This window comes from Herpailurus yagouaroundi, unplaced genomic scaffold (genome assembly GCF_014898765.1).
Source record: "Herpailurus yagouaroundi ecotype Mexico unplaced genomic scaffold, PumYag 77, whole genome shotgun sequence".
In the NCBI taxonomy this organism is placed as follows: domain Eukaryota; kingdom Metazoa; phylum Chordata; class Mammalia; order Carnivora; family Felidae; genus Herpailurus; species Herpailurus yagouaroundi.
Genome location: NW_024412388.1, coordinates 86473068 through 86485686, shown reverse-complemented (window position 1 = coordinate 86485686; position 12619 = coordinate 86473068). Strand labels below are relative to the sequence as shown.

The 12619-nt window shown below is 39.1% G+C and overlaps 1 protein-coding gene across 8 annotated transcripts in view; it reads right to left on the bottom strand.

Moving 5' to 3' along the window:
• Window positions 1–12619, bottom strand: part of CDC14A (cell division cycle 14A) — a 188182-nt gene that overhangs the window by 119626 nt on the left and 55937 nt on the right. For all 8 annotated transcript variants that reach the window (XR_005788797.1, XM_040471106.1, XM_040471102.1 and 5 more), the window contains one exon: window positions 3095–3174. Coding sequence is in view for 7 of the 8 variants with exons in the window: in XM_040471106.1 (XP_040327040.1) it covers window positions 3095–3174 (80 nt within the window). In the remaining variant the exon portion in view is untranslated. The remainder of the gene's footprint in view (window positions 1–3094; window positions 3175–12619) is intronic.

Below are 12619 nucleotides of genomic sequence, written 5' to 3'. Positions count from 1 at the left end.
AAGGTTTTTAAAAATCTAGACAATGAAGAGAAAATTATAATTTAGCAACAAATAGTGTAAGAAACCTAGTGGATGACAGAATCCAGATTACAAATAAAGGCCAAGGCAATGATGGCTGACCAGAACTGTAAGATGGTTGTTAACAATATTACATTAGCCTTAGTTGGCCTGAGGTAGAGACTAAAATCAACTCACATCTTATCTTGATTAGGAAAAAATTAAGCTTCTTCAGTCTAATTCCAGAAAACTATTCTGGAATAGTATTCTTTCAACTAAATTCTTTACTAAAATTTAAAAAAAATAGGAGGGGAGCGGACACCTAGCTCATTAAGTTGGAAGAGCAAGCAACTCTTGATCTTGGGGTCATGAGTTCAAGCCCCATGTTGGGTATAGAGAGTACTTGAAAAAATAAGTAAATAACAATAATAATTTTAAAAATTAATGCTTTACTAAATCATAAATATACTACTTTGTGGTATTTTCTTTTTCAAATGTATAGTTTATGAAGAGTTTGGAGTTAGAAATAAACACAGCTTAATGTAAACACAACTCTTGATGTCTTGGGTTATCAGAAAGATACAACTTAGAGTGCAGGGCGCCTGGATGGCTCAGTCGGTTGAGCATCTGACTCTTCGTTTCAGCTCAGGTCATGATCTCATGGTTCATGTGCTCGAACCCCAAGTTGGGCTCTGTGCTGACACCAAGGAGTCTGATTGGAATTCTCTTCTCTCTCCCTCTGTCTATCCCTCCATCACTTGTGTCCATGTGCTCGCTCTTTCTCTCTCCCTTCTCAAAATAAATAAATAAACGTTAAAAAAATGAAAGCTCAGTTTAAATGAGTCTGATCCTTTCCCAAATCTCTGTCAGAATTAGTCTTGTCTTCTATTTTTGTACAACCTAACTATTTGACAGTTAATTATGTGCCTAGAGGTCTGCCTGCCCCAACTAGAAGCTGAGATCATTAGGAAGAAATACTTCCTATTCATATTTATATCCTTGTGGAAAATCCTTATTTCTTATTAATAATAGTATCAGTACTAATAACAAGGAGAAAAACAAAAGCCAGGCATAATCATAAATGAATTACTTCATTTAATCCCCAGGATAGCCCTAAAGCCATTTTACAGAAAAGGAAACTGAGGCTCAGAGAGAATAAATAACTTGCTCAAGGTGCTTGTACTTACCACATGTAGTAAAAAGCAGAACAAGCCTTTAAACCCAGTGTCTTGGCCTCCAAGACATATATTCTTAACCACTTTGTTTAAAACTTAGTAGAATGATTAATATTATTATTATTACCACAATGGACTGAATGTTAGTGTCCCCCCAAAATGCACATGTTGAAATCCTAATCCCCAAGCTGATGGTATTAGGAGGTGGGACTTTTGGGAGGTGATTAGGTCATGAGGGTGAAGCCCTCATGAAGGGGATTAGTGCCGTCATAAAGGGCACCCCAGAGATCTTTCTCACTCTCATTCTACCATGTGAGGATACAAGTTAGCAGTCTGCATCCCTCACCAGAACGTGACCACCCAGATCCCGCCTCCAGAACTGAGAAATACCTTTCTATTGTTTACAAGCCACCAAGTCCATGGCACTTTGTTACACCAGCCCAAACTGACTGAAATAATTATCTTTTTCTAAAAGTTAGGATTATACTTTACAAAGGACTTTCAAATTATAGAAGCCAAAAACTTCTATTTTTGGGGAAGGCAAAAAACAAGCTTTGTCTCCATGTTAAAAAGCTCCTATACATAAACTGTGAGTTTTTATCTGTCCTTCAATCGCTAATTCGTTCATACTCTAGATTGCTGGAGGACATTTTCCTCTCACTACTCTCCTCTGACTTCACTGAGACAGTCAAGCGGATCAAGAAGATCAAGCACATTAGGGCAATATCTCCCCCATTCCTCCTCCCCACCTTGGCACCTACCCTGTGCCTAATTAAGGCCCTCTCCTGTGTCCTGAGAAACAGAGGTGGGAGCCCCTTGGATCTTAAGGGATTTAGTATTGATTTATTCATTCAAATATTTACTAAGAGCACTTTTAAGTGTCAGGCACCAGGACCTGCCCTCTGAGTTTACAGGACAGTAAGGAAGTCAGACAAAGAGGCATCCTCAATCTTTGCTATTCCTTCCGTTCATTGTAATTGGTAATATGAGATTAGTAACAACAATAAGAAATGCATAGCTTGTAGGTTTGGACATACAAATAAGCAAAAAGGTAAAACTGTTAAAATCATTCATAATTCTATCAGAAATGACTGTTGTAGGAGATTGGCTGTATGTTCCCTTCCATTTTTTAAACAGGCTCAAGTTTACCTGAAATTTTTAAAAGACCATCAGCTGATGGGGCACCTGGGTGGCTCACCTGATTAAGCATCTGACTCTTGGTTTCAGCTCAGGTCATAATCTCACAGTTCTATGACTTTAAGCCCCACATCAGGCTCTGCACTGATCCTGTGGAACCCACTTGTGACTCCCTCTCCCTCTCTCTCTCTCTCTCTCTGTCTCTCTCTGCTCCTTCCCTGCTCACTCTCTCTCTCTCCCAAAATAAATCATAAACTTTAAAAAAATTTAAAGACCTTCAGCTGATACTTAAAAAAATATTTCCCAACACTGTAATGAGAGACATCCTTCCTCAAGACATAGAAAGGGTTCAAGGAGAAAATTAATTCCTAAAAAGAAAAAGCTAGGGGTGCCTGGGTGGCTCAATTAGTTGAGCGTCCAACTTTGCATCAGGTCATGATTTCATAGTTCATGGGTTTGAGCCACACGTCAGACTCTGTGCTGACAGCTCAAAGCCTGGAGCCTGTGTTGAGTTTTGTGTCTCCCTCTCTCTCTGCCCCTCCCCACTCATTCTCTCTCTCTCAAAATAAGTTAACCCCAAAAAATATTTTTTAAAAAGCGATTTTATTCTTAGTTAGATGGGGGGGGGGGATCTCTACAAAAACAAAATAAAAACTAACATCTCTTTTATTCCATACAACATCATAGTCACAGTCTAAAGACAATTAAAAAACAGTAGTAATCCAACTCAACAGTGGCAGCTGCCTAGCCAAGTGCCATTAGCCCAAGTCTCACAAGAGTTATACCTGAAGGGAAGATAGGGGGGATTTGAGCCAGATAGCAGTGCTCTGTAGGCTTCTTCTGGTGTCTTCTTTAAGTAGATTACCTAAGACAGAAATAGCAACATTTAGAACACCATCAAAGAATGATACGAAACTAATTTAACTACTCACCAAATTTGCATTTCCCCTTTTCCACTCTGACAAACTGTCAGTCATGGTGACAATTAATGCTGACCTTTAAAAGATAGCAACTGAGCTGCCAAAATTTCTTTTCCAGCTTGAAGCTGAGCTGCAGCCTTTGGCTGAGGAATGGATAGAGCTTAGAGACAGACGGCAGATCCATAAAGAGGCCATCCAGGGCTGTTTACAAGGCGCATTGAACAGGCACAATGGCAGTGCTTTCCCTTTGGGGAGCAGAACAATTCTACTTCCATTATTGGACTGTGCACTGTCAGCACAATAAAATAAAATCACAACGAAGCGGGTGAAAATGAATGCAGGTAACAGCATTAGAAAACACACTGGCTGGACTGTTGATATCCAAGATACTTAAATCCCTCTGGTCCAGCATGATAAACTCATCTTAAAGAAACAAAAATGAGCTCTTAAAACCAGTAAACAACTTAATCAACATATTGACTATATGATATGTGGCAGGCACTGTATCAGGTACTTCTGTTCTTGTAATAGAATTTACATTCTAATGAGACAAAGACAGTAATTAACAAAAATAAATAGCATCTGAGTTAAGTGCTCAAAAGGAAATAAACAAGGTTCTGGAAAGAGAATAGAAAGGGGCTGCTTGAGAGGGGTGCCCAGGAGACATATAGGGTAAGATATGCAGGGGGAAACCCAGGGGAGAGCAGGGGAAAGGAAGAACAGCTTGCCAGGCGGTAGGAATCACAAGGGCCACCATCCTTGCAAGGGAAAGAGTGTGGTGGGTTGGACAAGGGAGCAGCAGCGTGGCTAGAACATGGGAAGGAGAAGCAACTAGTGGCCAAATAGTGAAGAGCAATACAAACCATTGGCAGACTTTGATTTTATTCTAAGTATAATGTAATATTCTAACTTGGGGCTGAGGGCATCAGTGCTTTTCCTCTATAGTTGGAATCAAATTTTATTCCTAAAAATCCTCTCCACCTAGAATTAATGGCATTATTTGAACACCCTGTACATTTCAACAAGAGGGGCAGAGTCTCAGTTCCTAACAAGTAGGACTTTCCTCTTTACTTGAAAATTTTCTTTGAGTTTTGAGCTACCCCATTAGCAATATATTATGTGTATTTACTTATTAATAATTTCAGGACTAGAAAATACCTCAATTCTGTCTTCTCTAAAGAAAGGAAACTGGGGTGCCTGGACGGTTCAGTCAGTTGAGTATCCAACTCTTGATTTCAGCTCAGATCATGATCTCAGCATCATGGGATCGAGCCCCGCATCAGACTCCACACTGAGCATGGAGCCTGCTTAAGATTCTCTCTTTCTCTCCCTCTGCCCCTCTTCCCCACTCTCACTCTCTCTCTCAAAGTAAAAAATAAAAAATAAACAGAAAACCAAAATAAAAACATAAAAGATACTTCTAGCTTTAAAAAGAAAGCTCCATATTCATTTGGCAAGTAAACCTGGAGGTCTGATAAGGCACAAACCACCAAAGCAAATTGAACATGAAACAAAAAACAGCACAGAAAATGAAACCACTGTAAAAGAACGATCTAGATGTGAGTCACTGATTCTACAAATGGAGAATCAGAACTCTAGCTGCAGCTCAAATCATAAAAATCCATTTAAACCAAACATAGCTTTAAAGACCAATATTAAAACAGGATTTTGCTGTGCCCTAATGGGCAGGTTATACCCTATAAATAGAGTTGGTTATAATGCACTGATTTCTCAAGCCTGAAGATGCAGCAGTATCGCAAAGTTGACTACTGCTGCTAAAAGGGAAAGCTGCGGTAAAAGGCTTCTGTGTTTGGATTACATAATTAAAGCTTATACAACAACCTTTGAAAAGCAAAAATACATTTCCCTCCTCAGGAGCAATTACATTAATTTCCTTTCATTTTGAGGCACCCATTCTGCAGGAGAGAGGTGACAGCCCACATGAAATACTTCTTTAGACTGGATACCCCACAGGGTACTCATCTTACCTGCATGACTTAGCACACATGACCCATGTTCTCACACTGTAAGATGAGAGTCTGTTTTTATTTTTATCCCAGTGCTCAATTATTAATAAGTGCAAAGTGAAACCCAGCAGAGGCCATCTAAATTCCAGGAAGATTCCAGGGGCAGGTAAATTCAGTGACCTTTTACAACCTGAGAGTAGGTGAAATGTAATAAATGAGTGCATTACTGAATGCATGCAGGCTAGGGTCATTAAAATAACAAATTCTATTAAAAAAAAAAACAAACATGTCATGGATTCTTATGCCAGATCTTCTTAGATATGTCTCCTATTAAAAGAGAAAGAGAGGGGCGCCTGGGTGGCGCAGTCGGTTAAGCATCCGACTTCAGCTCAGGTCACGATCTCGCAGTCCGTGAGTTCGAGCCCCGCGTCAGGCTCTGGGCTGATGGCTCAGAGCCTGGAGCCTGTTTCTGATTCTGTGTCTCCCTCTCTCTCTGCCCCTCCCCCGTTCATGCTCTGTCTCTCTCTGTCTCAAATATAAATAAACGTTAAAAAAAATTTAAAAAAAAAAAAAAAGAGAAAGAGAGACAGACTAGGCCTGATTAAAGCTCAGAAGAAAAGCAACATTTACTAAGCCTTGCTGCTGAGAAATCTGAAGCACAGGAAGGTAAGGACCTTTCCGAACTCACGCTGCTGTTCTGTGATGGAGTTAGAATTCAAACACAGATCTGACTCCAAAGCCCAAAGTACTTCCATTTGCCACATATGCTTGAAAATATAAACACAGGCCACAGCAGCACAAATTGGGAAAAAAGATTCCTACTCTTCCAAATTCTTAAATGCCATTCCACTTGACTTCTTAAAACTAGGTGACTTCAAACTAATAGTAGTCGTGTCTGAGAAACAGGGTTGGGAGAGCACTGGAGCGAGAAAGGAAAAGAGTACTTTCTACTTTACTGCATGTTTTACATTTATAGTTTCCACGTGTTTTACATTTTGTACTGACATAGATTAATTTGTTTTTCAAATGTAGAATAAATCAGTGAAACAGTAAATGTCTACTCTTTCTAAAAATAAAATATATATTTAATATTCAAAAGTTGGGTGCCAGATATTCTAATTTTTCTAAAAATATTTTCTGAATAAAATTAATTTCAAAGCATCTTCTAAATATTTTTATTTTCCTTTTCTACTTCCCAGGGAAAAAAATAATATGCTGTCTATTCTCTTCACTAGATATTAGCATATATAAACCCAAACTGAAAGGACCTTCCCAAACTTTTGAGTGATAAAACTTAACAAAAGCCCTCTGCATGGTGTTTGGTGTACCATTTACCAATTACTAATTGACCCGTGGAGCACATGCATTACTTTTATCAAAGGACACTACTCTTGCCAGGAAGTCCTAGAAAACTCTCAATAGAATAGCATTGGACATATGCTTTCTTATTTCTAACTACTAGAAGTAAACCAATTAAAGTGATTGTGTTTTTGCTTAATCAACTTTGATGCGAGGTACCAACGATCCAAATAACTCTCTCAATTTCCTTTTTTAATTTTTTAATGTTTTCTTTTATCTTTGAGAGGGAAACACAGACAGACAGACCACAAGTAGGGAAGGGGCAGAGAGAGAGGGAGACACAGAACCTGAAGCAGGCTCCAGGCTCTGAGCTGTCAGCACAGAGCCCAACACGGGGCTCGAACCCACAAACTGTGAGATCATGACCTGAGACAAAGTCGGACGCTTAACCAACTTGAGGCACCCAGGTGCCCCTAACTCTCTCAATTTCTTTACTAAAAGATTCTTAAAGAGCCAGCATTCTTAAATACATACATACATACATACATACATACCAGCCAAACAACCAACTAACCACACAATGGCTGCGAGTTTTTATTTAACAACATTATTAAAATTATAGTACTACAAGATAGCGTAATTTATATGGTTTACCAATACACCAATGTTTCCCACACTTGAACTAATCGTGCATCAACCTACCCTACTTCGGCAACCACACAAAGCACCCTGTGTTACCATCTCTCTTTAAATAGACATACTCTTTTAAATCAATTTATTCTCAAGTGTTTTACATCATTGCTATTAATTGAAAACCAATATCATTTGCCATATAGAGTCTAGACATAAATGAATATTAAAATACATAATTTAACATTTTTAAATCGTGTGCATACCACACATTGAGAAACAATGCTGAAAAATATCAAGTTTGGACTAATCTTATAGAAGAATAGCAAACCAACCTGGGAAGTTAATAAAATCCTCTTAGAATTAATCCGCAAATACTCCTAAATCATTTCTTTCCACTAAATCCTATGGTCATTAAATCTTTAAAGCCTGTCAAAAAATAATATATATGAATTTCAGAAGCATTTTGGAATTTACAATGATATTTCCTTACTCAGATAATTTAATCTTTCTGATACGTAAAAGGTGATTCTTCAAACAAATGGCTTACTATAGAAGGGCAGAACGAGACCCTTAGTCACAAATTGCCCGATGGTCTTTCTCTGGGCACATTTGCTTCAGTTCTTACTATGTTTCTAGCTTTGTTTTGAGGTGCTATTATTTCCCCCAAAAAGACTTACTACAAAATACAACATGTATACATGTACACAACCCTAATATAAAGACGAAACCTGTGCCCTCTTTTAATTACACTTATATTTTGTGGTCTGTAAAGTGGAAATACTCGTGAGGATTTGATTTGGCCATCTGAGAGCGTATTCTTTAGTTTTGGCATTTGATTTCCTGTTGTTTATTATTTTACTTGTTTGTAAAAGAGGAAATAAATGCTGAGAACAATCTTTCCCAGTCAGGTACTATCACTAGAACATTGACATAATAGCTGTGAAATCAGCATTCCAACAATTTCTGAGTCCATTAAATTTCTTCAAAATAGAAGTTTCCAGAAAACAGATGTTACAACTTGAAAATAGTCTAGAAGCCCTAAAATTTACCAAATATGGGAGATTTAAACCAAAAGAGAAATTCTCTTTAAAAGTTTCAGACAACTAGGTTCAGCATATACAGAGTGTTAAATGGGGGCTTTACAACGATGTCCCCTATGTATGACATGTGATTTGGGTTCTAATCCCTTAACAGTCACACCCCTTTCCCAAGCCCCATATAACTTAAAATCATCACACTTGCAAGACAGCAATTGAGGATGGGACAGGCAGAGGCAAAAAAAAAAAAAAAAAAAAAAAAAAAAAATTTCTTTCCCTGGTAAAGCTAATCAGTGTAGAGCACCTCCTTGGTTTGAAAGCACTGCTCCTTAACTGGCTTCTCCCATCATCCCCCTGTGTCTGTCATCCAGAGTTCTTCCTGATCAGCAAAACTCAATCTCCAAAGTCATCTTTGACTCTGGCCTCTCCTTCAATGTGTCCACCCTCATCCAATCAATACCCTGACTGATTCTTTCTCTAGAGTCTCTGCAGCCTGGGGGTCTGAAACATAACATTTGGGGAGAGAAAAAAAAAAGATACAAATATCTTTTCAAATTTTATAAAACCACCAGTAGGGTCCGTTCAATGACCTTGAGAGAGAGGCCCAAGCATGTGAAAGGCCCTGAATCTTAAACTTCATTCCTTTGCTGGCGAATCTGCATTTGATCTTTCTTTCATGACTATTGCCATCACCTTATTTCAAACCCTTATCATCACACGCTAAGACTAACGTGATTTCTCTCTGCCTCCACTCCTGCCTACTCCAGCAATTTTGGAACAGGATTTTAAGAGTTTCAATCATGCTCAAAAACCCCTGCCCATCATTCACCAAGATAAAGTGCCAACTGATCTCTCTAGGTGAATTTCTTTTTTTTTTTTCTTAATGTTTTTATTTTTGAGACAGAGAGAGACAGAGCATGAGCAGGGGAGGGGCAGAGAAAGGGAGACACAAAATCTGAAGCAGGCTCTGAGCTGTCAGCACAGACCCAATGCGGGGTCAAACCCACAAACCGTGAGATCATGACTTGAGCCAAAGTCGGACCCTTCAGCGACTAAGCCACCCAGGTGTCCAGGTGAATTTCTCATTGTTACTTAAATGAACCACATCTGCTAGTCTGGACTCCTCACCATTCCCTAAGCATACTTGACACCTTCATCTGAGGTTTCTTCTGGAATACTCTCCACACCATCTCAGGCTACGAAAATTCTTCTATTTCATTAGACTTACCTCAAATACCACCTCCACCACCTTCCCCGACTCCTTAGACTCAACTATAAGAATGAAATGACCATGATAATGATGATAATAATAAAAACAAAAAGTTACAAGGTGCCTTCTATGTGCCAGGCGCTATTCCGTGCACTTTACATAATTTGGCTCAATAGTCCTCACAGCCACCCTGAAATAGGTTCCATTATTAACCCATTTCCATTTATACAAGAAATGCTGAGAATCAGTTGCTCAAGGTCACAGAGCTAGGGTGTGGTGGAGTCAGGCAGTCTGGCTCCCCACAGCACTCCTAACCACTTCCTGATGGGCTCCTGACAGCTCTGTTGTAATTATTCTCCTTTATACTGAAGTATAAAGCACCTTAAGTGCAGTAAACATGTTTTTATACCTTTATAAGCCTTACAGTGCCTCCTATCAGATAGATGCCTAGTAAATATATGCTTAGTGGATAACTGCTTTAAACTTGTAAGGTACTACAAGTGCATCCACCCTAGTGAGTTAATTTAACTTAAATAATAATTAAGTGAATAAGACTTTCTAAATGTGTCACTACAACCTTAGTGATAATGCCCAGGGGAGCTAGTGAAATTAACCTTCTGAGCCCAGTTATATAAGAGCATAAAACTAGGTGTAGTCAATTCTTCAAGGATGTGCTAAAGGAAAAAGTAAGATAGAGATGGATTTAAAAATAAGAGCTCTAGCTCAGATGACTTCCGTTAGCTTCTATAAAGCATTTGGAGGGTCCAGGCATACTTCCTGACCCAGACATTCACAGTCCCTGTCTGTTCGGAGTCTACACTCTGCCACTCTCAACACCTCATACAAGGCAGGAAGCAGGAGGTGGAACAGAACAAGTAGTCACCAAAGATCCAGGTGTGTGTACTTAATGTTTACAGATTTTGTACAGGAACCTACATACACACCAGGACACAAGGAAAGGCTGCAACCTCGTTAAGGAAGGGCTTAAATAAGGCCCTTGACAAGGGCTCTAAAGAGAGCTGGGGAACAGTCCATGCAGGGACCAAACTTGACTCAAGTCTTCCTTGCACCACAATAGCATTTAGATGGCCACCTCTTCCCCTTCCTTGGGACCACAGCTCTAAGTCACTCTGGTGTGGCAGCCTCCTTCGGTGACCCGATGAGTTCAGATCCCATCCTTATGTTCTCAAAGCTTCCTTCCTTCCTCCTTCAAATTCTTACCCAAGTTGGTCTTCACATGTTTCTGGGGTGATTTTAGTCTGTCTCCCTGGCTAGGTTATAAGTCTGAGAGCAGGATTCTTGCCTCCTCTCTATCTGCGGGACTCAACACCGCCTGGCATATAGCACATACTCAAAAAATGTTTGATGGATGCATGAACAAATAGTGGAGAGAAAGAGGGCGTTTTATGTGAGAACAAGTGTGACATGGTCACAGAACACAGATCATCTACCTAGAGAGCAGGTGACAGTGCATAGTGCTTAAACACCCCAAGTCTGCTTAAGTGCTTAAGTAGTGCTTAAACACCCCAAGTCCGCAGCCAAGCTGCCTGGACTCAAATCCAGGCTCTTTCATTTATGAGCCATATTGTATAACTCTCTGTGCTTCCATTTCCTTATGGAGTCGAGATAAGAACTGTAACTGCCTGGCAGCCTCATTAGACTGCCAGGAAGATTAAATGAATTAATAATATACGTAAAGTGCTCAGATTCATATCTAGGGCACAGCTCTTCTATAACAAGGGACCACAGAAAGGAGATAAACTTTGGTCCCCAAATATTTCTTTTCTCCTTTTTACCACCTGTATCCACGTGAATCCCGAGCCACAGCTGTCATCTACATGTATACACATGTCTACATGTATACACAGCCTGTCTACATGTATAAACATCAGAACATGAGGTTGTAAATGTCCTCCATGACTGTTATATACCAAAACCATAACAGACCATCCTTTAATTCAACTCTCTCATTTGAAAGTACAGATGTTGTCTGCCTCTTCAAATGGCCTCCTGAGTCTCCCAGTGCCTTAGTATCTACAACCATAAAATAAACGCTGTGGCCCGTTTTATCAAATCCATTGTCAAAATATCAGAAGATCCTTGAGGTGGCCCACGTATTTCCCCAACAAAGTACATGTAACCAGAAGAGAGCTGATGCCATACCCAGTTTTCCCTATGTGAACTTCTCATGAACAAAAGAATAAGAATACCAGGCTAGGTTTGTTTTTTAGGAGAGGAAAGCAATAACCAGTTACTGGCAAAGAATGAGCCACAGAAGTCCATGGAATGAACATCTACGAAAACACACAAAGAGGTGAGAAACTCTGCAAAGAGTTGAAACATAAAACTTTTAAAGTCTCCTCCTTGGCTCCCAAACCTTCAGTTCTCAGACTTCTTAAATGTCAGGGCACTTAATTTATAAACTGCTTTTTCCTGAAGACAGCATTAAGTCTTAATTGTCATAGGCAAGCACAAACAAAATGTTTAATTTTACTATTTTCAGCAACATTTCTCTTCTTAATCATTTCCTCTCATTATAACCAGTGACTGAGAAAACAATACCTACATTCAGCTCTAAAACTTAAAAAAAAATAAATAAATAGAAAAAAAGCCAAACATTTCTCAAATGTACACCGATCCTACTTTTGTTCTAATTGTTTATGGAAATAAAAATGTTCAGTTGTAAGCAATCACTTACAAATTAGATACATAAGTCTGATTACAAACCAGAAATCCAACTGAATATTTAAAACAGTATTTCATTCAGTCTATTTTAAATCTATTCTACTGAATAGTCTAATTAAAACAAGAATGAACGCACCTTCTCTTGAACACATTATAAAAGAAGGTAAGTTGTTTTTCCTGTTCTTCCAGTTTTGAGACTAATATAAATCACAGACTATGAGGCCTGCAAAATGTAAGGCAATGCATCTGCCTAACAAATATGGCAGCAACATTAAGTACAGAAGTAAGGCAAAACCTGATGCCAGGCCTCCATTTCCATCACCTATTTTTGCCCTAAATTACTTAACACTCATCTGGCATCCTTATGAGAACAAAGGTATAGGAATGACTGTGCTTTTGGGCTGGGGTGATGTTTGCTCTGAAATACTCTCAAGTGACATCTCTCTATATTTTAATTTGAATTTGAGATTTGATATATGTTGGACTTCATTTTTTGAGAATTCATTTAGAACACAAACACGGCCTTGGGGCGCCTGGGTGGCGCAGTCGGTTAAGCGTC